Source organism: Cicer arietinum, chromosome 6 (genome assembly GCF_000331145.2).
Source record: "Cicer arietinum cultivar CDC Frontier isolate Library 1 chromosome 6, Cicar.CDCFrontier_v2.0, whole genome shotgun sequence".
In the NCBI taxonomy this organism is placed as follows: Eukaryota; Viridiplantae; Streptophyta; class Magnoliopsida; order Fabales; family Fabaceae; genus Cicer; species Cicer arietinum.
Window position 1 is genome coordinate 4,399,461 of NC_021165.2, and position 23,365 is coordinate 4,422,825.

Below are 23,365 nucleotides of genomic sequence, written 5' to 3' on the forward strand. Positions count from 1 at the left end.
CAGAGCATAACTATAAAGTTGGTTTCAAATGAGACTAATTAATAGAGTTAGACTAATATTGTAACATGTTAGTTTTTCTACTAGTGCCTAGTGTCGAACTTGTGAACATATTCAGTTTGTTTACTTCTGTCATTTGGTTGTGGTGTTCAATTTAAATTAAAATGTAAGTTTAAACAAAATATGTTAAAGACTTAGTCATCTAATATTTCAAATACAAAGACATATGTATTTCAATTATTTTTATTTTATCACATTGATATGTATTTTTTCGTTTTAATTTATTATTTGACTAATGAAATTTTATTTACAAATTTATCCATTTCATTTCATAACGACATTAAATATATGTTGTTTTCGATGAATTTTATCTATTTAAAAAAGTAAATATATTTTTGTAATAAAAATATTATCTACTATACAAATTTAACTAAAACTCATCAATCCTTTTTTACAAACAAATCATCAATCAATTAAACTTAGCAATTTGATTATAAACCTTGCCTATTTTAAAAAATAAATATATTTTTGTAATAAAAATATTATCTACTATACAAACTTAACTAAAACTCATCAATACTTTTTTACAAACAAATCATCAATCAATTAAACTTAGCAATTTGATTATAAACCTTATGTTTTTAATTATATTATTTTAGAATTATAATTAAAATTAAAATTAGTTGACAAAGAAATTAATATTCATCTTTATTTAGTTATTTACATATCTCTTTTTAGAAATATATTTATATATCTTAATTTCACGTTAATATTGTTTTTTTGGTCAAACATTAATATTAATTAAATTTATTAGTAAAAAATAATATTCATCAAATTTAAATTATTTAACGGTTTGTATCGGGCCCGTATCTAAATAGAGCCCCAGCAAACCGGCCCACAAAAATGTTCAAAGGGGGAAAACGTATAGGAAATTGGCGCCATTTTTCTTATATACTCCAACCCCATTCCTTCTTCCTCAACGTGCTTGCTCATTCATTCATCATCCAAAACCCTAGCACGTGTTCCTCAACGCCATTCTTCAATTTCACTCCATGGCTACTACTCCAAACAAGTCCCTTCAATCTCCCTCTAACCCCAACCCCCGATCACAATTCTCCCCCGTTACTCCTAAAACCTTACCCACTCGCAGATCCACGCGCTTAAATTCCATCCTCTTCGATTCTCCCAATACCCCTCATCTCCTTGATGCATCCAAACAATCCCTAAATCAACACCAAACTCCGAAAAGACGGAGAGAATTCGGAGACAGTTCTGTTCCTGCAGCGAGATCTCGTCTTGATTTCTCACGCAAAGGCCAAACTGCAACACGAAAAAGTGCCGTTAAAGTACGAAAGGCAAAATATTCTGCTAAGTTATCGAAGACGAGTAATCGAAAGGGTGAATTAGATGAAATTCAATTCGCTCCACAATCGCCTGAACTATCGAAAAGTAGGAAGAACAAGGTGGATGGTGAGAAAACGGTTGAACCGTTGAAGAAGAGAAACGGGAAGGGAGAATCAGTTAAGGTTTTGTTTGCTCCGACATCGCCTGAACAATCGGAAATCAAGAAGAGAAAGAGAAAGAATGGGGTTGAGAAAACGGCTGTTACAACAAGAGGTGTGGCTAAGAGTAAAGTGGAAAAAATTGGGAAGGTGCAGTATTATAAAAAAGTTGTTTATGATGGCGGTGAGTTTGAAGTTGGTAATGATGTTTATGTGAAGAGGAGAGAAGATGCTACATCTGATGAGGAAGATCCTGAAGTAGAGGATTGTAGGTTGTGTTTTAGTTCTGGGGAGGATATTATGATTGAGTGTGATAGTTGTTTGGGTGGGTTTCATTTGAAATGCTTGAAGCCGCCGTTGAAGGAAGTTCCCGAGGGGGATTGGATATGTGAGATCTGCGAGGGTCGTAAGATGGGTAAAGATGTTGATTTCCCAAAGCCTCCGGCGGGTAAGAAGTTAGTTAGGACAATGCGTCAGAGGCTTCAATCAAGTGATTTGTGGGCTGCTCGTATTGAGAGGTATGATATATCTTTTGTAGTTATGTTGATTTCGATTATGAACTTTATTTACATGTTTTGTTTAATGTGAGCAGTATATGGAAAGAAGCGGATGGGAGCTATCGGTGTCGAGTACGGTGGTATATGATTCCAGAAGAGACTTCTGTTGGACGACAACCACATAACTTGAGCAGAGAGCTATATCGGACCAATGACTTTGCAAACATTGAGGTGATGAATCATAAATGATTTAGCTTTGTGCTAGAATGAATGAAAGTGACCTAGTTGTACTTCCATTATATCAATCCATCTTTTAATAAATTGAAGTTAGCTTGTTTTGTGGTAGATATTATGGAACATCTAGATGGCTTGGGTTTTCTTCTCCATACGCAATTCAAGTCTGAATCCTACTCTGGAAAAGAAAACCCAAGGTGTCTAGATGGACAAAAAAAATAATAGAGTTAGAGTTTAATTGGGTATAATAGCCGTCAATTAAGGACTGATTTCTTTTTCTGCTAGTTTTCTTTAGCATATCTACAATCATGTCTCTACATATAGGCAAATTTTATATACCTTAATGACTCTTACCAAACTTTAACATTCTTGGGCTGGTTGTCTTTTTTTCTGCTCTGTAGTAATCAAAGCTTATTATTTGCTAAGCTAAAAACTTAGGGTATAATGTGTAATGCCATACCCATGTCAATTTAAATAGTTCGAAAAGAAGCTCAACAATTTACTTCTATTACGCTTCTGAACTATGTTTTTTCTTTTCTTTTTGTATTCACTATAATCACATACAAAATAAAGGGGACATGTAGGGTTATAATAATGAAATAATTTGTGTAGATAATGCTAATGTTATCAAATGAAATAGAAAAGGGCATCCTAAAATGTTGAGAATAAGTTGATATTTGGAAATAAAGTAGGAGAGTCATTGGAGTTATCAAAATTGGCGTTTCCCATACATTGAAATTTATCGCTTTCTTCAAATTAATCCTTGAATGTTGACAAGCTCGCATTCTTCTTTAGAAGAAGGAAATGGCATTTTCCAAAAACCTTAGAATTGGCATTTATCTATCCTTGGAAGAAGCCCCGTATCAATCTTTAATAAAAGGGATCTTCTGAAGAGTTGAGATTGAGAGATCCCAAGCCCTAAAAAGCGAGTGAATCTTTAGGTACCACTTGTGTAGTGATAGTATTTATTACAAGTACGTATCAATTTATAATATTGACCATACCATACAATTTATTAAGTTTAGGGATTGTAGAATTTATTACGTTTCATACAATTTATAATATTGACCATTTCGTTGAAGTGTTTGTGAATGAAAGCAATAGGTGCCAAACATGAAGTTTTTGTGTCTTTTCATCTTTTATCCTCAGCGTGTGTGGTGTTTGCCCAACATAAAATTTAACATAACTTGTGGTGCTGCATTTCACGACTATTATTTGTATTTCTATAGTCTCATGCATAATGTTCACGGTAGCCAGAACTTATACTCCTTTTGCTCATCATGGTGTCCCTTTGTTTGATGTAGATGGAATCTGTCCTCAGACATTGCTATGTCATGATCCCTAAGCTGTATGCCAAAGCTACCAATGAGGGAGATGACGTTTTCTTGTGCGAATATGAATATGACATCCATTGGCACAGTTTCAAACGCTTGGCTGATATTGACGATGAAAAAGAGGTAATCAACTCAAAATATATGTACAAGGATCATTCTTCTCATAAAAGTAGTTAACCATTTGGCAGTGCTAATATTAAGGAGTTTATTAATACACGGTAGAATGGTGAAAGGACTGATCATTCAGTTGTGCTAGTATTGACGAGTTTATATTCTTACATGGTAGAATTCTGAAGAGAGTGATAGTGACGAAGACTGGAACAACAACAAGGAATCAGACTCTGATACCGATGAAGATGTTGAATATGAAGAGGAGAATATTAAAATTGCGCAATCTCAACCTCTAACAAGCCATCAGTTAGCTGCTGTATGGATTTAGTATTCACTTGTATTAGTTTGTGTTAATTATTTGTGTTTATGACTTTGTATGGAAAATAAATGTGTAAATGATACAGAATGTGCACAAGGGACGGTTCTCTGGACTTCAGAAGATAGGCACAAAAAGAATTCCAGAGCATATAAGGTGTCACAAACAGACTAATCTTGAAAGAGCAAAGGCTTCACTGTTGTTAGCATCACTGCCTAAATCCTTACCTTGTAGAAATAAGTATGTTGAAGTTTGAAGATAATTTTTTAATATTTCAGTTACCTATGTTAAGTTACTATTACTGATCAAAACATGCTTTTATTCAGAGAAATGGATGAGATAACTACATTCATTAAAGGTGCTATTTCTAACGATCAATGTCTGGGGCGTTGCCTCTATATTCATGGTGTTCCAGGAACTGGCAAGGTACTATCTTATAGAATTAGCTATATTGTTTTTTAGTTTAATATCCAGTGAGGCTTTAGTTAAGCTATCATGGAGCAAATCTTATCTTATAGTCCTCTTTCCATGTGTAACTGCAGACAATGAGTGTACTCTCAGTAATGAGGAGTTTGAGGTCAGAAGTTGATGCAGGAAACATTAAACCATACTGCTTTGTAGAGATTAATGGTCTGAAATTGGCTTCACCAGAGAATATTTATAAGGTAAATTAAACTGTTTTTGGTTTTATGACCATATTCCTTGGTTATTATCTTATGGTTCTAACTTCCAATACTATTTCAGGTCATATATGAGGCATTTACTGGACACAGGGTCGGATGGAAAGAGGCACTCCGTTTGCTAAATGAAAGGTTTGTAGAAGGGAAGAAAACTGGAGAAGAGGCTGACCGGCCGTGTATTTTGCTCATTGATGAACTTGATCTTCTTGTAACCAGAAACCAGTCGGTAACTTACGAATCCTGTTTCAAGAAACTTGTCATTAGGTCCGCGTTCTTTAACATGTTGAGTTAGATTGCAATAACTTTCCTTTTATCACAGGTTCTGTACAATATCCTTGACTGGCCTACCAAGCCACATTCCAAGCTAATTGTGATAGGTAAGATAAAACTCTTGTCAATTATATTTTTAGAATTATGATCTTCCGGCAAAGCAGTAGTAATGTCAACAGTGATGTAACCAGATTTCATATGATTATAACAACTTCAATGCCTTTGTGGAATACAAAATCTTATGTTCTTTAGTAATAATCTAATAAATTCAGGGATAGCAAATACAATGGATCTTCCAGAGAAGTTACTTCCTCGTATATCAAGCCGGATGGGCATCCAGAGGCTCTGCTTTGCCCCATATAATTATCAGCAGCTTCAAGAAATCATTTCGAGTCGCCTCAATGGAATTGATATATTTGAAAAGCAAGCTGTAGAATTTGCTTCAAGAAAGTTTAGTTTCCAACTCATTTGAAGATTGGTTTCCTTTAATCTTTTATGCTCATTGGACTCTTGTTTTGGTACAATAGCTTGGTGATTTACATCTGACGCGATCTTTAATTATCCAGGTTGCAGCTATCTCGGGAGATGCACGTCGTGCTTTGGAAATATGCAGACGTGCAGCTGAAATTGCAGATTATCATACGAATAAGCTAGCTTCAAATCCAGATAATGTTACCGAAGGTATATAATTCAAACATGCCCTATAGATTTTGCATCTCATCATAGGAGAAAGAGGGATCACATGATGTTTCCTACTTTTCATTAAATAAATTTGGTATCATGTTCAAAATGGTATATATCCTATATCCTACGTTACACGTTACAAGTTAGTTACCCATTCATGTCATTTGTTTTGATGCATATTTATAAACAATATGCGGATATACTAATAAAGTTGCATATAACTAAAGCCATGTATAAATACTAGTAGCCAAAAAATAATAAGCAAGTAAGTCAGATAATTCTTCTCCCACATAAGCAACTCAAGAACAAAACAATATGAAATATTTCAAAATTTATAGGATTTCGGTATCCAAGGCCAAACTTCGCATTGTGATGTTTTGTTCATCTACATTGTGATGCTTGAGGCCTGATGGATGGTATCATAAATTTAATGTTCTCTTAACTACTAATGTGACTGCGTCAATAAAATGAATTCTTTGTCACATGGCAGTGACAGGAACTAAACTGAATTTCCATGAGTTATTTATCGAAATACAAATATTCAACACTTTACCTACCCCTAAGAATAAGTAATTACTCTCATCATATGCATGCTGTTCGTAGCAGATGCTTTAAACCATCCATGCTTTGAGGATCTTGCACCAGTTGTCGGTATCTAGTTGATAAATGAAATACATCAGAATAAGTAAGGAAAAAAGAATATTAAAAGTGCAAGTCACGTGAAGCAAGTACACAAGAATAGGATCTTAGAAACACATTTAGCAACATGAGCGAACTATATGTTGACATCAAGATCTGCTTTGGGGCATCTATTGCCATAAAAATATAGATTATGAGTAGACTACCATTACACGTCCCCAATTTGAAGTCAGTATCAACTGGGGTACATGAGATAGATTAGTTACTACTAGGATTCCTGACCCATAAAGTCAGAAACAACCCATTGAGAGGAGAGTGAGATAAAATTACAGCGGTGTAGCATTTTTGTAGTGTTACATACACACTGAGTAATTTAACAGATATCTATATTATCAAACTCACTGTTGGATTGATAATTTATATAATACAGATCTTTTCTATAAATCTTCAAGTAAATCTGAAAACATTTGATATAATTGAAGTGCGTCAAGATTAACGTTTTATGCGGATTTATTAAAAGAAATTAATCTTGACGTATCTCAGTAATATATAAGATAATTGTAGATTTATGTAAACTTTAAAGAGACAAACTATATTGTATAAACTTAATTCGTCACGTTGTAAGAGTCTAGTCCCTGATGGTGATATCCTGTAAAATTGTTATTAAACAGTATAACACTATCTGAATGTTATATAGGTATAATTTGATCCCTTCTCATGTGTGTGTATATAAATATATTAGGTAGTAGTTATCTTACTTAACTACGACCTCAAGCTGATTATGTTGAAAAATATAATTTACAACATAATCAAATTATTTGTGCTAATAGGTTGATCAAATAGCTGGGGTATTATAGTGGTAAATACTTTGTACTATAAATTGGGTCTACAATACTAACAGATGAATATGGCTAGTGCAAACCTCATAGTTTGATTCCTCGCGTGCATAAATTTATATAATCAGTAGACAAAAGTCCATGATATGAACTAATCAACCCAAATTATATCTTTTACTTTAGGTCAGCTTAATGACACGTCAACCATATTTTTTAGTCTTCTAGATTTGTTATTCCATTATTACCTATGTATGCAGGCTTTAAATTGATTAAAAAATAAAAAATCTTTCATCTTTTGTCTTCTATAGTGGAATATTTTAAACAGTTGTTAACTCTAAAATGCAGTTAGCATCACTTACACGTACAAATGATTTCGGTCTGACATAGTGCTTCAGCCCACTAATGCATTTGCGTTTGCTCTCTAGGAAAAGGACTTGTTGGCATGGGAGACGTTGAGGCAGCCATTCAAGAAATGTTCCAAGCACCTCATATTCAAGTGAGTTGAAATTTGCAGTGTGCTGAGTTTTTTCCTGACATTTCAAATAATTATTTTTCCTAAATGTAGAAGATTCCTAATGAGTCATGACTGTGAACCAAGTCATGAGATATAAAGCTAATAATGATACATTTAACACAAATGTTTCTAATCTGATTCAGATATCCACTTTTGTTAGCAAAAGTGAGCTTATTTCTTTAACCGAGGATTATACCATGAACAGAGAGACTTTATTCTGTTTTATACGGCCTTGGCATAGCATGATCAAGATAAAACATGAATGCTGTTTTAGTTCATCAGATGTGCCTATGTGGCCAGTGTGTTAAATGGTGGCCATGGCACTCATAATGGTGTGGTGGATTTTTGGACAACTGCCACGGGCAATTTCTGAAGGGATGCCCGTCATGGAGGTTCCATAGGTCTCAATGATGTGTTTATATGGTGGATTTATGCCTTCCGCCATATTCCATCATCCACCATCAACAACACTGGACCAGTCATAGGGCATAGTAAATAAGTAAAATAGGAACCAGTTGTAATGCTTTTCCTTTATATATAAGCCAGATTTTTCTTGCAAATTCCATGAAATTCCTTGGGGACATAATTGTAAGCACTTTTATATATTCATTTACCTGGCTGACTAACGTATTATTTCTCTTACATCACATGCCTCATATTTTTTTCATTTTGAAGGTGATGAAAAACTGTTCAAGACTAGGCAAAATTTTCCTGACAGCTATGGTGCACGAGCTTTACAAAACAGGAATGGGGGAAACCACTTTTGAAAAGGTCCGCTTCTGAAGCTTCTTTGTGTTATTAACTTTTTTTATTCTCATTTTGCATCAGATCACACATAAACTTTTCCACCTTTAAATTGAAGGTGGAAAATGCTTTCAACCTTGCTCCTCAGCTCCTTTTCAGTTTAATAGCATTACAGGAAGTTTTTTATGGTTGCATATGAATTAATATGTATTAAATTTCTAGTTGAACTTAAAAGTGTTATATTCTGGCGATGGCTTTCCACTATAAAGGCTGTTACCTAGAAGCTTATTGACCACGACATTGGTTTGCCAATGTCCTTTTACCAATGCTATGCACCCCCCACCCCCTGCGCGCACGCTAACACGTATATTCTTAGGTAAAAGTAAGATGTTAATTTATATAATCATTCTTATGTACAGTTTCATTTTGACAATGCAGTTGGCAATGACCGCATCATGTCTCTGTACCAGCAATGGAGAAGTGTTTCCTGGATATGATACCCTCCTGCAAGTTGGGTAAGACTAACTATTTGAATTTTGATTATTAGTTATCTACATGAATTTTGAGATCCAGCCTAGTTGCATGGCTATTATATCTAAGAAGCCTTTATTCTATTTCTTTTGCAGCTGTAGGCTAGGTGAATGCAGGATCATTTTGTGTGAAGCTGGTGCGAAGCACAGGTTGCAAAAATTGCAGCTCAATTTCCCAAGGTTAGTTCTCAACAAACAGACGGTGGGATTATATGAGTATCTTTAAAGTTAAATTAACCAAACAAATCATCAATTTCCTGTAGTTTTGATCTCAACTTAATTTTGCATTCATCCGAGTCACATTACATAGCAAATTTGGACATTTAATAAATCACTGGTAAAATGTAATGAGAAAAAAAAATCAAATGCAGCCTTGAGAATGCAATAATGTTAAATCTCTTCAGGTAGACCTTTGCTGCCCACTGTGGCCTTACCCGGCCCGAGGGATAATACCCGGTTAACACCAAAAAAAGAAACAGAACTAAAATTGGGAAGTGTGCTTTAAGAAGGAAATGTGGTAAGACTAGAGAGTAGTTTAAGCATATGTACTAGATCTATGACAGTTTGACTTACAAATTTTGTCCGGAAACAATCCGTCTTATGAAAAATCGATGACCCTTATGCGTACTAATGGTTCAAGAATTTAAGTGAGTACTAGTATTTCTGTAGTGTGGTGAACCTGTAGATAGATGGATGCGTACACTAAAGTGAGGTGCAGCCAAAATAAGAAAGGAGTTTCATTTGGAGTACAAATCAAGATAACAGTTAGTATCATATCATTGCATTGCTACATGACAAAAAATGGAACATAGTTCTTTTTCATTCCTGGTAATATAGCCTTTTATTAAATCAAAGAGAAAATGTCTCACGACCTAAGGTTACAGATATGATCACTGATCAGCAACTGGCTCAATCTGTTTAAGAAGATTGGGAGTGTGAATGCAATCCTTTCTTATGCATGAACTAATAATATTCACATCTGGCCTCTTTTAACATGCATAAAAGATAATGATCTGAAAGTAGTGGAAAAGGAGATCTGCTCACTTCTCATTTCGTTTTTTTCAGTATAGAAATTATGACGTACAATTCTGTAGCAATAGTGAATGTAATAATTCAATTTAATTTGACTGGTTTCATTCTACTTTGTGGCAGTGATGATGTAGCCTTTTCGCTGAGAGACTGCAAAGATCTACCTTGGTTGTCAAAATATTTAATGTAGGAATGGAAATTTGATTCTATTCTCTTGAGAACATTTTCCCCCCATAACTTTTGTTCAATTTTTTTATGACTTACATAATTGTTAGCATGCACTGTTGGGCCTTGTCCCTTATCTTTCACCAAAAAAGCATGCACTGTTGTATGTTGGGCCTTGGGTCGTCTGTCCATGTATGTATTGGTCTTGTGTTACGTGTTGCAGCCCACAAAAGAGGCGCATCTCGGGCACTATATTAGACACTCTTGTATCTTTCTCATCGGAATTAATTAATATTACAATTTATTATTTCAATTTTCTCACTCTTTTCTCTCTGGTGCAATTTCTAAATGGTACTTCAAAATAATTGTTGTTACAATTTCTATTCAACAAAAAATGAGGCTTTTACTTTTTCGTTAAATTATTTTGGAAACATGAATTAAGACAAAAACTAGATAGGAATCATAAGGGGAGGATCTAATCTTGAGTGCCTAGTATATTCGGAGATGTCAAAATAATCCACATTGAAGATATTCATTTAAATCCATTTAATTTGAACAGAGAAATCTTACTTTAATTGAGTGTGGTTGTAAATTTTTCTGAAATTAAAATTCTTGGACAGCTACGAGTTTGGGTGGTGATATCCACCTTACACCCGAACATGTTCTGCAAGTAATATTATTGTAATTTTAAAAATTTATATACATATTAAATATATTTAATATTTTTTAAATATTAAAAATTATAATTTTATCTCTATAGATTTTTTTTAATAATTTTATTATTATTTAATAATAATTATTTTATTATATTAATTATAATAGATAAGATTTTTAAATTTATAATTTTATATATATGAATGAGTGTAGATGTGGTCTGGAAAATTTGAATCTTATTGTGGGCGGGAATGACGGCATAAATTTTACACTTGTTATGAAACGAAGACGAGTGTTGGGTTGGAGGAAGCAAAATATGTCCCAGCCCCATTGCCATTAGATGTGGGAATAGGTTGGGTTAAGCTAGACTTTGCTAGGCCTGAGTTTGACGTGTCAAAAATTCAAGACTTAAGTATGGCATGTGGTTTGTCATAGGCTTAATTTTTAAGACTGAGTCTAACATTGATAGAAGTCTGGTATGACCTATTAACTTATTTAAAAATCTATTTCATTTTAATATTTTTGAATAAGTAATCAAACATATCTTTAAATAGATTAACGAGTTAATATGTCAATGAAATTAAATTCTATTTTGATATTTAACATCACATTTTGAAGAATATGACTTTATATATATTATACTTAAATTATATTTTATAATAATACTTTTAAATATGTCAAAAATTAAATAAAGTTAATATGTGTCGATTACTAAAAGTTGAATATATAATAAAAAGATAAAAATTTAATATAATAATTATAGTAGTAAAAAATATTATTTATATTTATTTAAATAAGCTGATCTAAAAGGCTTATTACGTGATACATGTACTATAAATTTTTTCACTAAATAGACTTTTTTTAAACCTTTATTCTTATCTGTTTAAAAAAATGTCTGGTCCGACGTAGACTAGACCATAAGTTCCTGTCGGCCGACCTATTCACATCCTTAGTTGCCATGCCTAATCTGAATTATTATTGTTTACAAACTTTTGGTCATAATACTCATAATGTGATTTATGTTTCCACATTTATATGTAAAAATTGATTGTGAGAGTAAAGTTTGTTAGAGCGATATTAATTTGAAACTCTGATTACCGTAAAAGGTTAATTTTATATAATATTTTTATAAGTATATTTAAACAAATGAATGTTTAACCTTTCTTTGTTATAAGTGTTGTAATATAAAAAAAATCATTAATTTAGTATCTAAATTATTATTTTCTCTATTTGGTCTATAAATTATAGAAATAATAAATAGTCTGGTCTTTAAAATGAATTAAGATAATAAATAATTAAGGATATTATATTTTTTAATAAAAATAATATATAATAATTTTATTGTTGTGTGTAAATAACCTTAAAAAATACTTTAAAAATAGATACAGGGAATGTTCAACCTTTCTATAAAATTTTGGAGTTGAACTCAGTTTAAGTATTGATTCAATGTAAATAGAAATAGAGGACTTTTATGTCTAGATTTTAGGCCTTTATGTCAACGGTTGGCTAATCCATCATAAATATTGGTCAGTGTTTCTATACGATATCCTCAATTACTCTCAAGTTTTAATTTTATATTTAAATTAATAGGTTCTGTTAGATTAGCTATATATTATATAATATCAACGATTTGTAGCAAATGTGGTAAAATGATATCTTGAGTAGTTATATATCCAAAACCTTTGAAACAATAGATGGATTTCGAGTATCGTACATATTACTTCTTAAGACAATTTATTTTTAATAAAATTTCATGTATTGGTTCTTTCATACCTACTGTGGTATTTTATCATAATTTACATGTGTAATAAATACATCATACATGTAATTTTAGAAGCACTGGGAATGATGTCCACATGCCATCTTATTCTTCCTTAGATATATTTGAATTTTTAAAAGGAGAGCTTTGAAAAATAAGAAAGATAAAATGAAAATGAAACAAAAATAGTCTACTGATTTGAATAAAATGTTTAATTTTCTTCATCATTCTAAATTTAGACAACTAAAAAAATATATTGAAGAAGGATTTCAGATACATTCTTCAAATCCTTTACATCTTTTTATAATATTTTCAAAATAAAAAATATTTTAGTAATATGCATCTAGTTTTCTTTCTAAACAAAAACATTTGCTCAAATAATATAAAATATTTATCTTTCTCTCTTAACTCTTTCTTCCAAACTTTCAAACGATGCCTTAGAAATTGCCCATCAAACATCATGTGCCAATATATCTCTAAACATATATTTTTTGTTCTTATCTAAAAAAGAATTTTACGATAAAAAAAAAATGTTAAAATGTTACTTAGAGTTTTCTTTATCATTCTGATTTTCGCATAGATATTTTTGGTGATGTTCTCTATGTCCAGTTGTTTAAAGGGAATAGGATAGTGTATCAAGTAAAATTGGTGGTGTTAAAAGTAACTTCCTAGTATTATAATATGAAATTATGATTTGTGCATATCGCACCAGGCTATACTAGACTACTTGTTCATTTACAAAACTAAGCTTATACATATAATGAAATTCAAATAACACACTCCTTTTGACCAATAAAATAAAATAAAATAAAATAAACACACTCCTCATGGTGATGTCTTATTTATTTATTTGTTTTATCTCCAACGATATTTATGGCTGCTTAACCGTTCCTTAACCAAAAGTGGCATAGCTAACCATTCTTCATGACAATGATCAAAATATTTGTCTCATATTACTCTTGCTCATTTTTTTTTTTAACTTCTTATATTAATTTAATTACTTTATATACATTAAAGCTTAGCAGGTTAGGGAAGACATGGCGCTTCCAGCTACATTTGTTATTCTTCCTTTAGGCACTCTTTTCATTCTTTCAGGCCTCATTGTTAATGTAATTCAGGTAAAATTCAATCCACTATCACTTTTTTTTATATATCATTTTATGTAATTATGCATGCACATTATTTTTTTTTCGTTCTATTTTACCTCTCTACATTCGGATCTGGTAATAACCTCTCAAAATGCCATTAAAGAAAAGCAAAATAACATAAAATGAATCTGACTTGGCCATTATGATACATATTAAAAGCAAAATAACATAAAATGAACCTTAAGGCACATTTTTCATAATATATAAATATTTCCTTAAATCAAATTTATTGTATTTCTACTACATCAAATTTAATTAAAAGTTTATTTGTAAATTTATATATATGAATTTCTTGGTCGACTACTAGACTAAATTAATTTCAATGTAATCATTGGTATCTCTGTTATCAATAATAATTTTTCCTTCCTCAATTTTTGTTTTAAAGTTAACTTTTGGTTTTGGTTAGTTGATTATTATTTCACCTAATATGATAAATATAAATATGCATTTGCAGGTTGTCATTTTTGTCCTTTTTCGTCCAATATCAAGATACTATTACAGAAAAATAAACAAAGTGCTCACAGAAATACTATGGTTGGAGCTCATATGGCTAGTTGATTGGTGGGCAGGTGTTAAGGTGTGTGTTTGTTTGATCCAACCCTTTTTCTTAATTCATAAAAAATAAGGACTTGGATCCTCTTCAGTTGACTTTATGGTACATTAGATGTAGAATATTAGGCTTAGAGACAACAAATTTCTTTCTACCAACTAAATTTAGAATGGAATTAATTTTCTTACCTTAACAAAGGTGGCTGATATACGAAAAAGAATATTTGTAAATAGATAATGACAAAACAATGAATATTGTTATTATTGAATGAGGCAGAGAGAAGAAAATATTGTTTGCAGTATTGGATTTCATGAAAAATGCTAATCTTTTGGATAATCTTAATTTCTAGCATTAGCAATTCATTTATCATTAATAACAAATATTTATGTGTCTTTATCTTTTAACATGCTGTGAAATACTATATAGACAAGCTAGTGTTACATTATTCACACTACAGTCTTACTAGTTGAATGATCTTTTGGTTGCAGATTGAACTATACACAGATTCAGAAACTTTTGAATTATTAGGTTAGATCACAACCATTTGGTTGTTTAATTCTTATATATCTTTATTTTTTTTAACTTTCTGTTGCCACAGAATCTTATAAATTTGCATTTTCATTTGAGTGAAATTTTAGGTAGAGAAAATGCACTTCTAATCTGCAACCACAGGAGTGATATTGATTGGCTTATTGGGTGGACCTTAGCTCAGGTGCAAAATATCAATTATTTGATGTTCTAATATAATTAAATTACATCTTTGCTTTTAAAATTTTCTTTCAAATTAAGGTTGTTGTTTGTTCTTTTATGCAAATGCATAAACTATTTGTTACCATTTTCGACTTATGTTTTCTTTTTAATATTATTGAATGTATGAAATATCATATCGTATCATATCATATGACTTTTTGTGTGACAGCGCTCGGGTTGCCTTGGTAGCACTGTCGCCATTATGAAGAAAGAAGTCAAATACCTTCCTGTGAGTATTTGTAAATCCTTTATTGTATCAAGGCTTTTACTTTCACATTTCTTTTTCAATTTTTTATTTGTTTTCCATTTGGATAGTTGAGTTAGCTTGATAAGAGTTAAACCTGCAGAGATACCTCACTCCATTAACAATAATATGATAAAATTAAAAGTAACTATCCTTGAATATAGTAAGTGATTATAATGTAGGAAAATTAAAAGGCAGAAAATCTTGCTACAATAGATAGTTACTGTGATCAAAATTTGATCTAAACTGATCTATGCAGGTTTTAGGTTGGTCAATGTGGTTTGCTGATTTTTTATTTCTAGAAAGAAATTGGGCTAAAGATGAAGTAACACTGAAGGTATCCAAATAAATAATCCTAATTTACATAAATGTATTTAATAGAACAGAATGAACTTTAGTACAAAATTTATTTATATATCTCTTGATTTTTGTTGCCAGACAGGTTTTAAGCAGCAAGTACAAAACCCAGTGCCTTTTTGGATGGCTCTTTTTGTGGAAGGAACTCGCTTTACACAATCAAAACTTTTAGCAGCTCAAGATTTTGCTATTTCAAGAGGGATGCCTGTACCTAAAAATGTTTTGGTTCCCAGAACTAAGGTGAACAAAATTGATGCTTAGTACATATACATAATCAAGAGTAGTATAATTTTTCACTAATATAGTGTAATCTATTTCAAGAATGCTCCATCGTGGATTTGGATCCACAACAATAAATAAAAGAAACACGTAGTTACATGCATTAATCAATCTCTGTCAACGATTTTAAGTGATTGATGTTAACCGATAGAACCATAAGTTTCAAACTACATATTACACATTTTGATTTTGTTTTAGCTGGATATATATCTTTCACTACTGATAATTTTTCTCCAGGGTTTTGTCACAGCTGTAACACAGACACGAACATTCATTCCAGTCATTTATGATTGCACATTTATAGTTTCAAAGACGGAGCCTTCACCTACAATGACGAGAATATTTAGAGGCATTCCTTGTACTGTAAGGCACTAAAAACCTTAACAAAAGCTAAGTTAGAGAAAATAAATAATGTTGTTTCTGCTTTCCTTCAAAATCAATTGTTTTACTAGTATGTATGGTGTGCTTAGATTCTCTATCCAATGCAATTATTGCTATATGCTTTATCCACATGGTCCAACTCAATCTTGGTTGTTGGACTAATCTATCTAACCTTCAAGATTGAATTGAACCATTCTACAGAGGATACAAGGTTATTTGATGATACAACTTACAAGGTTATTATAATTTTTTGAACTTAAAGGTTATTTGTCAACCTCTATTTTGAGATTTTTAACTTATTCAAACTTATGAATATATTGTACTCATCACTCCACTCCCTAACACCCTCACCCTCACCCTCACCTTAGCCCCCAAACCAACCTTATATCCCCTAAAATGGTCAACTTTAGTTTCATCAACTTATTTCTTGAATTTAATTGGTGGTATTGTGACACGATCATTTCTATCATGAACCACAACTCTATTAGAAACAAACTGAGTTTTTTCTGTTGGATATACTTTTTACAAATTTATAGTAATTTTTCATAAAATAATCTGTAATAAACAAACTCTGCATATATGTTCCTCTGCTTTTTTTTTTAGGTGAAGGTTCAAGTTAAGCGACACAGTATGGCGGAACTTCCAGAAACAGCTGATGGCATTGCACAGTGGTGTAAAGACACTTTTATTGCCAAGGTATTGTAAAGGTTGAGTTCCTAAAGAGAATGCAATACTTCAAGTTTATGGACCCTCATCTAGTGCTATATTGAGGTGGCCTAACAACTGTAACATTGGTTAAAACTTATAACACATGTTCATTGATGTTAAAGATAATGCAGGAACTTATATTTATAAAGTTTGGTTCATTCGGTTGATTGTATTTACCTGTTGCAAAGTTTATTCTCACAAGTTCAAGCAAGTAGAAGAATATTTGTTAATTAGTATTATTTTTATGCATGAGAATTGAGATCCATCCTTGTACGGTGGTAAATGTGTAAAGGATGATGCATGTTTTTCCCACCAACCAGGATGCTTTACTGGAGAAATATAATACTACCGACATATTCAGTGAACTCGAACTTCAAGAAGTTCCTCGACCTAAAATATCTATACTGGTAAGTTGACATGTTTAGTGTTTTGTTTGAGAAAAATGTTAATTAAAAAAGGGAAAACTTACTAGAGTTTAATTTGTATGTATTGTCAGTGTAAACAAATTTATACCATCAACAAATCACAATCAATCATATATGTGACTTTAGAAATAGTTATAATTAAAGTCAAACGTCTTTAATTATTTGACAATTATGATTGATTAACAGTGTAAAAAATATTTACACTAAAAATGTATACCAAATACATCCAATTTACTAATGGGAATTTGTTGTTGTGATCTGATGATGTGGAATATGTATTATGAACAGGTTGTGGTTTCTTGGTCTTGTCTCCTTGGCTATCTTCTTTATAAATTCTTCAAGTGGTCTTCACTCCTCTCCACGTGGCAAGGCATCTTGTTTACAGTGCTTTTCCTGGTCATTGTGGCAGTTGTTATGGAAACACTCATTCATTCATCTCAATCAGAACATTCTAAACCCACCAATTTACCTATACAAGACCCCATCAAGCAGCAGCTTCTTCAGACATGAGCAAAGATTCACCATTAGTTAATGTTAATCACATCACATGCCTCTATCTTATTATGCTACATGTGTATATTACATTTTTTCTTCTTCCCTAGCTTTTTGGTTTGAAAATGCAGGATTTGTTTTAAGTAAAATAATGTTATCAATATCCGAACTAGTTCACTTCTTTTAGCTTGTATTAGTTTTGGGTTAAGAAACCAGAATAATTAGACAAACTGAAATTTGTTACTATATTTTTAAGGATTTATTAGTATAAGAACTGAATAAATATAAGAGTTCAGGTATAAATGTACTATTATTCTTGTAAGCATATTAACACAAGCAAATCTTATAACAATTTATTATTAATTTCAGCCCCTGAACCATTTCACTGTGGCCAATCCTGTATCAGAAAAGTTTAATACTAATGGCAAGGAATTGGTGATAAATGATAAAGAAAGAAAAAGCTGTTGAGATTTAAATACTTTGATTTAGATGATTACATTACATTGCTATATTTTCCAAATGCATCGATGACATATACATGTCCAGAATCCTTACAGAATATAGACGAGAAATCTCAGACATTTTTTTCCGCCCCTCTTCTTTAATGCCCTTGGTTTTTATGTCACCTCAATGAGACAATGGCTGGTATATTCCTTGCAAACACTTACCTTTTCAAATTCTTTGAACCTTCCTTTTTGTTACTGCAAAATTTGGCACCATGATATTTTACTGATTAGAAGCTAAAGATGTTACATGAATGATTACGAAGTCATTTTTTTTTACTGAGAATGATTAGAAAACCATGATAAATAGAACTCAGATTTTAACAGACTGATTCAGCAAGATGTGAGCTATCATACCATATCATAAATCACACAATTTACATATGTTAGATCTATCACACAATGTAATGGAGAAATAAAGTGATATGTAAATCACAGTTCATACAAGTGTCGCCAATTGCAGGTTGCGGAAAATAGTGACTTTTACTGATTCCTCTACACTATAGAACTATAGCGCGCCACTATAATCTCTATTTGACAATATTTTATATTAAAAGAGCGTATTGCAGAACAATAGAGATTTGTTCAAAATCCACTACGCTAGCTAGATGCTATTTAACAACACTAATTCAAGTTCTATAGATAAAATAGTGGAACACTTTAGATGTTATTTGTGATAGAAAGGTGTTTGTTAAGTTAGAAAGGAAAGTCTACAGCACAATTATATGACCAAAGTGCGTTATGGAATTATCCGTCAGATGATAAAAGGCCTCACAACTAAGAAGGCTGTGTTAAATGACTGGTCATGCAAAAATAAAAGATAAGATCCAGAGTTAAGGTAATTTGGAGAAAGTGAGAATAGCATCTATTGATGAAATCATGTTAGCTTGTGTTTGGTTTTGCGGTGACAAAAATTCATTTTATTTATAGGTGAAATGAACGCAAAATGATTTAAGAAAATTTATCACTACCGGAGACAATACATACCTTGACTTGGAGTCAGTAGCAGTTTGTGGAGATGATATTTTTTTAGCACTACCGGAGACAACCTCGTCCATGCTTTGTCCCTGTCGCCTGTACCTACCACCAGAAGCCACAAATCCAGGGCATGGCCTATAAGCCTTTATAGGCCACCAGCCAAAGCCAGGCACCGTTGCAATCCCACCCTGCATCCTTCCTTCACCATTGCAGCCTTTCTCGGTTTCTTCTCTTCCACATGCCTTACAACCACTGTTAAAACATGTTCACAAACAACTACGCACCTCAAAATAATTTACTGTCTTTCTACAAACCAAAGATACACTGTATCACGATGTTTAGATAAATAGTTTAATTAAATGCTTATAACATAAAGTTTATTATATAAGTGTTCATGTATAAGCTATTTCTATATAAAAAAAAGTCAAATTAAGTGTTTTCATATATTACTATTCTGGAGAATTTGTGAAAAATAAGCTGGATATGTGATAAGTTGTTCCATAAACTCAAACAGTTCTATAAATGTTTATGTGAGTTTATTAACCCAAATAGTTGGTGTATATGCAACCCCTTACAGTCTTTAATAGTTTAAACAAACAGGAAAATGGATGGTACCTCTGTAAGGTGGAAAATTCTGACTGATCAGAAACAGCAGCAAGTTGTTCATCTGGTGAAGATGAAATGAGGGAATTTGAAGTAGAAGAAGGAGAGCACAAGGTGGGACGAACAAGTATCTTAGAAAAAGAAGGGTGAGTGGTAATTGGCCATGAACTTTTTGGCTTGGACAATTGAAGTTGATGATAATGTTGAGGCGTTGGAACTGAGAAGAAAGCTATTGTCATTCTTTCTCTCTCTCTCTCTTGGGGACGGGTAATGTGAGCCACTCTTTTAATTCATCCTATCCCGAAGTCTATAATAGCATTCTATCAGCGCAAGGCTCTCAACGAGATAACCAGTAGCAATTACGCTATTTTCACCGGTGAATCATCTATTTAAAACAATTATGCGGTATATTTCTTGTTTCATTATATTATCAAATAAATTTACTTCTATTATTAATCCCCTTTTACTTGGGCTGCCAACTGTGTATTATTGATTATTGATGCGTAGAACAAAAACAAAAAAACAAAATTTAAACACTGCACCTGATAAATTATCATGCCCGCATTATTTTTCAAAATCGCAATTTTCTCTTGCTTATATCGCTCTGTTGTGAACAATCTGATAATTTTTTTTTAATCTCTAATAATCACGCTTTACAACAAAATCATCATCTGTTAGCAAAAGTTTTGAAATTTAACTTAATTTCTAAAAATGCACACTACTACTTGAACTAGAATGCACGACAAAATTGGAGAATGCTTGTGCACTTGCTCTCCCGCGACTGTGCCGCCTTGGTTTTCCACCAGTCTCGCCTTAAGTTAAGATTTGATGCCAGATAACGCCCTCATCCAACCTTCATTCACAGGTAATCTTTTCCATCCATCTTTTGTATTTACTTTAATCCACTTACTCTACTTATAACTCATTTCTGTCCCCATTGCAATTCCCTGTCTTATATACAGTATGAAAATCAAAATAAGATTCGAAACTTAAAAAAAAAATCTTCCAAAGAAATTACTAAAATCTGCGAATTAAACCCCTTTTGTAATCAGTATCAGACAACAATCTATCATCCATGCACAATCTGTTGCTCCACCTCCCCATTCATCACAGAACTGTGATGATGAACCATATACCACCGTCCACTATGGAACTCAAAGACATTGGTCACATTGAACGGCACTGTATCCACATCAACACATGTTTTCATTGTAACCCAAGCCATGTCTGTCAAGACCCGAGCCCGTACATCCCGAACCTGATAGTTCAATCCTTGCTCCCAGTTGAATACGAGTTGCCAGCTCTGCATTACTGCATTATACCTGTAGCATGGACTATTGCGTTACAAAACAGTATTTGCTCACTATAGGCAGAAATTTAATTTAAGTAAGAAAGAAATGTCTATATAATTTCACAAACTTGCAAGAACTCAGAAAATAATTATTTATTGAATAAATAGGATATTTTTTCACAAATAATGAAAATATGCATTCTTTCATGTGTTCAAAATTATTGTATCTCTGGAATATCAAGCCCCTAAAACCAAATTTATTGACCCAAAACTAGTACTAGAGAGTTCACAAGTTCTGTCAAAATATCCAAGCTAGTAAAACACTAATAAGAAATTTGAACTATTCATACTGCTAGTACTCTTGACAAGATGTCTCCAGCACTATGAAACACCCTGCCTTAACAGTATAAAGATAGCGAGGAAAAGAAAAAGGGGAGGAGGTCAAGTGGATATCTGTTAGGAACTAAATCATACTCCATCTTATTCCATATGATTGTCGTCATAGTTTTTCCACACATACTAAAAAACAATAAATAAGCATAACAATTTTATAAAAATATCCTTACTAAACAGATGGCTGTCGTAAATACATTGTGCTGTATGATGAGTTGACAGTAGTGTACACTATAAAATTGAAAGAAAAAAAAAATGTCTTGAAACCACAAAACGACAGTAAGAAAAAAAAACTAAAACGACAGTCAATTAGGAAATGGGCAGGAGTAAGATGCTTTCCCTATCCCCAAAACTATATACAGTGAGGAGTGAAATATTTACATACACATAACATTAGAACATTCTCTTGTTTCTGACTTAAATGCTAGTCGGAAAAGATATCCGGTCTATGCAAAATGGATGATTTTATAAATATAATATAAAAAGAGAACAATAACTCATGAAACAAAAAAGTCATACCCCGAAAAAAGTTCTCCTGAGCCATGGATACACTTCACATAATCCGCATTTAGCCAAAAACGACTCATTGCTGGAATGGACTTATCTCTTATAATATTGAAGAATTCTGTATTAACAATCACAATTGCTCTTGTGGCAGCATAGTAAGCCTTCCACCCATTGCTTGGTGTAACACTATCTTGTTCCAATGTGAAGTCCTAAAAAAAGAATTTCCAAAATATTACTACTGAAGAAGATACATTGGAAAAATGAGAATCATAAAACACATAAAGAATCCAACAAAGGTAATCACCATAATTCTCAGTTAGACCGAACAAATCAGAACATGATAATTACACCAGTATTATTTTAAGATCATGCCAATTTGCTTTATGCCTTATTTTATTGAAAGAACATGATAATTACACCAGTATTATTTCAAATTCATCATCCCCGTCCTTGGACACATAAAAACTAGTAGGTCAAGGAAGATAAGAAACTAACTTATATGCAGACATCTGAAGTATTTACATAATCATCTAAGGGCGTCAGACGAGCTTCTTTTCAACCTATACCGTCCATTTTAAGGGCAATAGTAATTTGAATACTCCACAAAACAAGAGGCAAGTTGAAGTCCAAATTAGTTAAATAATTCAATAAACCCCTTCATAGAAAGTTTAACCAGGGCCTGTTAATCCATATTTTCAAACATACAAAAATAGCAGTATACTGATAATGGAAAAGCACTTGCATTGGACATCCTAGAATTTTACAAGTACTTCAGCTCAAGGCCCTATTTGGATAAATAGTTTAACTAAGTCAAAGTTTTAAAAGCTCTCTCAAAAAGCCACAGAACCCCAAATATTTTTCTAACGGCAATTGTTCGAACCAAAACTGAATATTATAATTTCAGTGCCGCCTATTGCGTTCGAAACCTATGAATTCAATGTTTCAAAATAAAACCTATAAATTCAAAATGCAGCAAAAAAAAAAAGGTATAATGAGAAAGGAATTCACCTTGTGATAAAGGGCCTTCCAAGCATTATCATCATTAGCAGCCTTTCGCATCAAAGAATTGGTCATTGAAAGACGGCACAAACTCGGATAATCCAAGTAACTAAGCGCGTGAGTCGTAATCTCCGGAACAAGTTCCTCCATCATGGAAGAACCCGTTCGACGATCAGCCAAGACCACCGGCGCCGGAGATGGACTGATATCCAGCATTTCGGAAACAGCGGCGTTGAAGTAGGGAAGAGCAGCGGCGGAATCG

The 23,365-nt window shown here is 32.4% G+C and overlaps 4 protein-coding genes and 1 non-coding gene across 8 annotated transcripts in view; 3 read left to right on the plus strand and 2 right to left on the minus strand.

Moving 5' to 3' along the window:
• Nucleotides 1-939: 939 nt before the first annotated feature.
• LOC101491782 (origin of replication complex subunit 1B-like) lies at nt 940-10,395 on the plus strand. The gene is made up of 16 exons (XM_073370485.1): nt 940-2,017; nt 2,092-2,227; nt 3,535-3,687; nt 3,851-3,991; nt 4,080-4,231; nt 4,318-4,417; nt 4,534-4,656; nt 4,736-4,897; nt 4,991-5,048; nt 5,214-5,390; nt 5,506-5,622; nt 7,526-7,596; nt 8,290-8,385; nt 8,797-8,873; nt 8,985-9,068; nt 10,041-10,395. The coding sequence occupies exons 1-16, from the start codon at nt 1,050-1,052 to the stop codon at nt 10,105-10,107; spliced, it is 2,682 nt and encodes an 893-aa protein (XP_073226586.1). The 5' UTR covers nt 940-1,049; the 3' UTR covers nt 10,108-10,395.
• On the plus strand, nt 3,595-3,672 carry LOC113787337 (small nucleolar RNA snoR28). The gene has a single exon (XR_003473845.1). It is a non-coding gene; the product is annotated as a small nucleolar RNA snoR28 (small nucleolar RNA).
• Nucleotides 10,396-13,396: 3,001 nt separating the features above from the next.
• LOC101492667 (1-acyl-sn-glycerol-3-phosphate acyltransferase 3-like) lies at nt 13,397-17,992 on the plus strand. The gene is made up of 11 exons (XM_004503546.4): nt 13,397-13,613; nt 14,098-14,220; nt 14,682-14,721; nt 14,832-14,905; nt 15,113-15,172; nt 15,447-15,524; nt 15,626-15,784; nt 16,061-16,186; nt 16,808-16,900; nt 17,233-17,319; nt 17,626-17,992. The coding sequence occupies exons 1-11, from the start codon at nt 13,533-13,535 to the stop codon at nt 17,845-17,847; spliced, it is 1,143 nt and encodes a 380-aa protein (XP_004503603.1). The 5' UTR covers nt 13,397-13,532; the 3' UTR covers nt 17,848-17,992.
• On the minus strand, nt 17,362-20,277 carry LOC140920913 (uncharacterized). Of its 4 annotated transcripts, none has more exons than XR_012163586.1 (4): nt 19,926-20,277; nt 19,320-19,562; nt 18,385-18,530; nt 17,362-17,730 (listed from the first exon to the last, which is right to left on the minus strand). XR_012163586.1 is itself a non-coding variant. In XM_073370103.1 (3 exons), the coding sequence occupies exons 1-3, from the start codon at nt 20,150-20,152 to the stop codon at nt 18,494-18,496; spliced, it is 507 nt and encodes a 168-aa protein (XP_073226204.1). In that variant the 5' UTR covers nt 20,153-20,276; the 3' UTR covers nt 18,273-18,493. The 4 variants fall into 4 exon arrangements, 1 of the variants encoding a protein (XP_073226204.1); XR_012163585.1 differs by having other exon boundaries at nt 17,362-17,806; XR_012163584.1 differs by having other exon boundaries at nt 17,362-17,835.
• Nucleotides 20,278-20,520: 243 nt separating this feature from the next.
• Nucleotides 20,521-23,365, minus strand: part of LOC101493003 (F-box protein SKIP8) — a 4,374-nt gene continuing 1,529 nt past the window's right edge. The window contains exons 3-5 of the mRNA XM_073370102.1: nt 23,113-23,365; nt 22,117-22,313; nt 20,521-21,235 (exon numbers count right to left, since the gene is read on the minus strand). Coding sequence (XP_073226203.1) covers nt 20,983-21,235; nt 22,117-22,313; nt 23,113-23,365 — 703 coding nt within the window. The 3' untranslated portion in view covers nt 20,521-20,982. The remainder of the gene's footprint in view (nt 21,236-22,116; nt 22,314-23,112) is intronic.

Bases quoted from the DNA above. Each gene is read 5' to 3' on its own strand.
- LOC140920913 (XM_073370103.1), bottom strand. From the start codon at position 20,152: ATGACAATAGCTTTCTTCTCAGTTCCAACGCCTCAACATTATCATCAA. The intron at 19,563-19,925 runs GTACCATCCATT...ATGTTTTAACAG, and splicing joins GAATTTTCCACCTTACAGAG to TGGTTGTAAGGCATGTGGAA. The intron at 18,531-19,319 runs GTATGTATTGTC...CAAATTTTGCAG, and splicing joins GCTACTGACTCCAAGTCAAG to TAACAAAAAGGAAGGTTCAA.
- LOC101492667 (XM_004503546.4), top strand. From the start codon at position 13,533: ATGGCGCTTCCAGCTACATTTGTTATTCTTCCTTTAGGCACTCTTTTC. The intron at 15,173-15,446 runs GTGAGTATTTGT...TGATCTATGCAG, and splicing joins AAGAAGTCAAATACCTTCCT to GTTTTAGGTTGGTCAATGTG. The intron at 16,901-17,232 runs GTATTGTAAAGG...CCCACCAACCAG, and splicing joins AAGACACTTTTATTGCCAAG to GATGCTTTACTGGAGAAATA.
- LOC101491782 (XM_073370485.1), top strand. From the start codon at position 1,050: ATGGCTACTACTCCAAACAAGTCCCTTCAATCTCCCTCTAACCCCAAC. The intron at 3,992-4,079 runs GTATGGATTTAG...TAAATGATACAG, and splicing joins CAAGCCATCAGTTAGCTGCT to AATGTGCACAAGGGACGGTT. The intron at 7,597-8,289 runs GTGAGTTGAAAT...TTCATTTTGAAG, and splicing joins TCCAAGCACCTCATATTCAA to GTGATGAAAAACTGTTCAAG.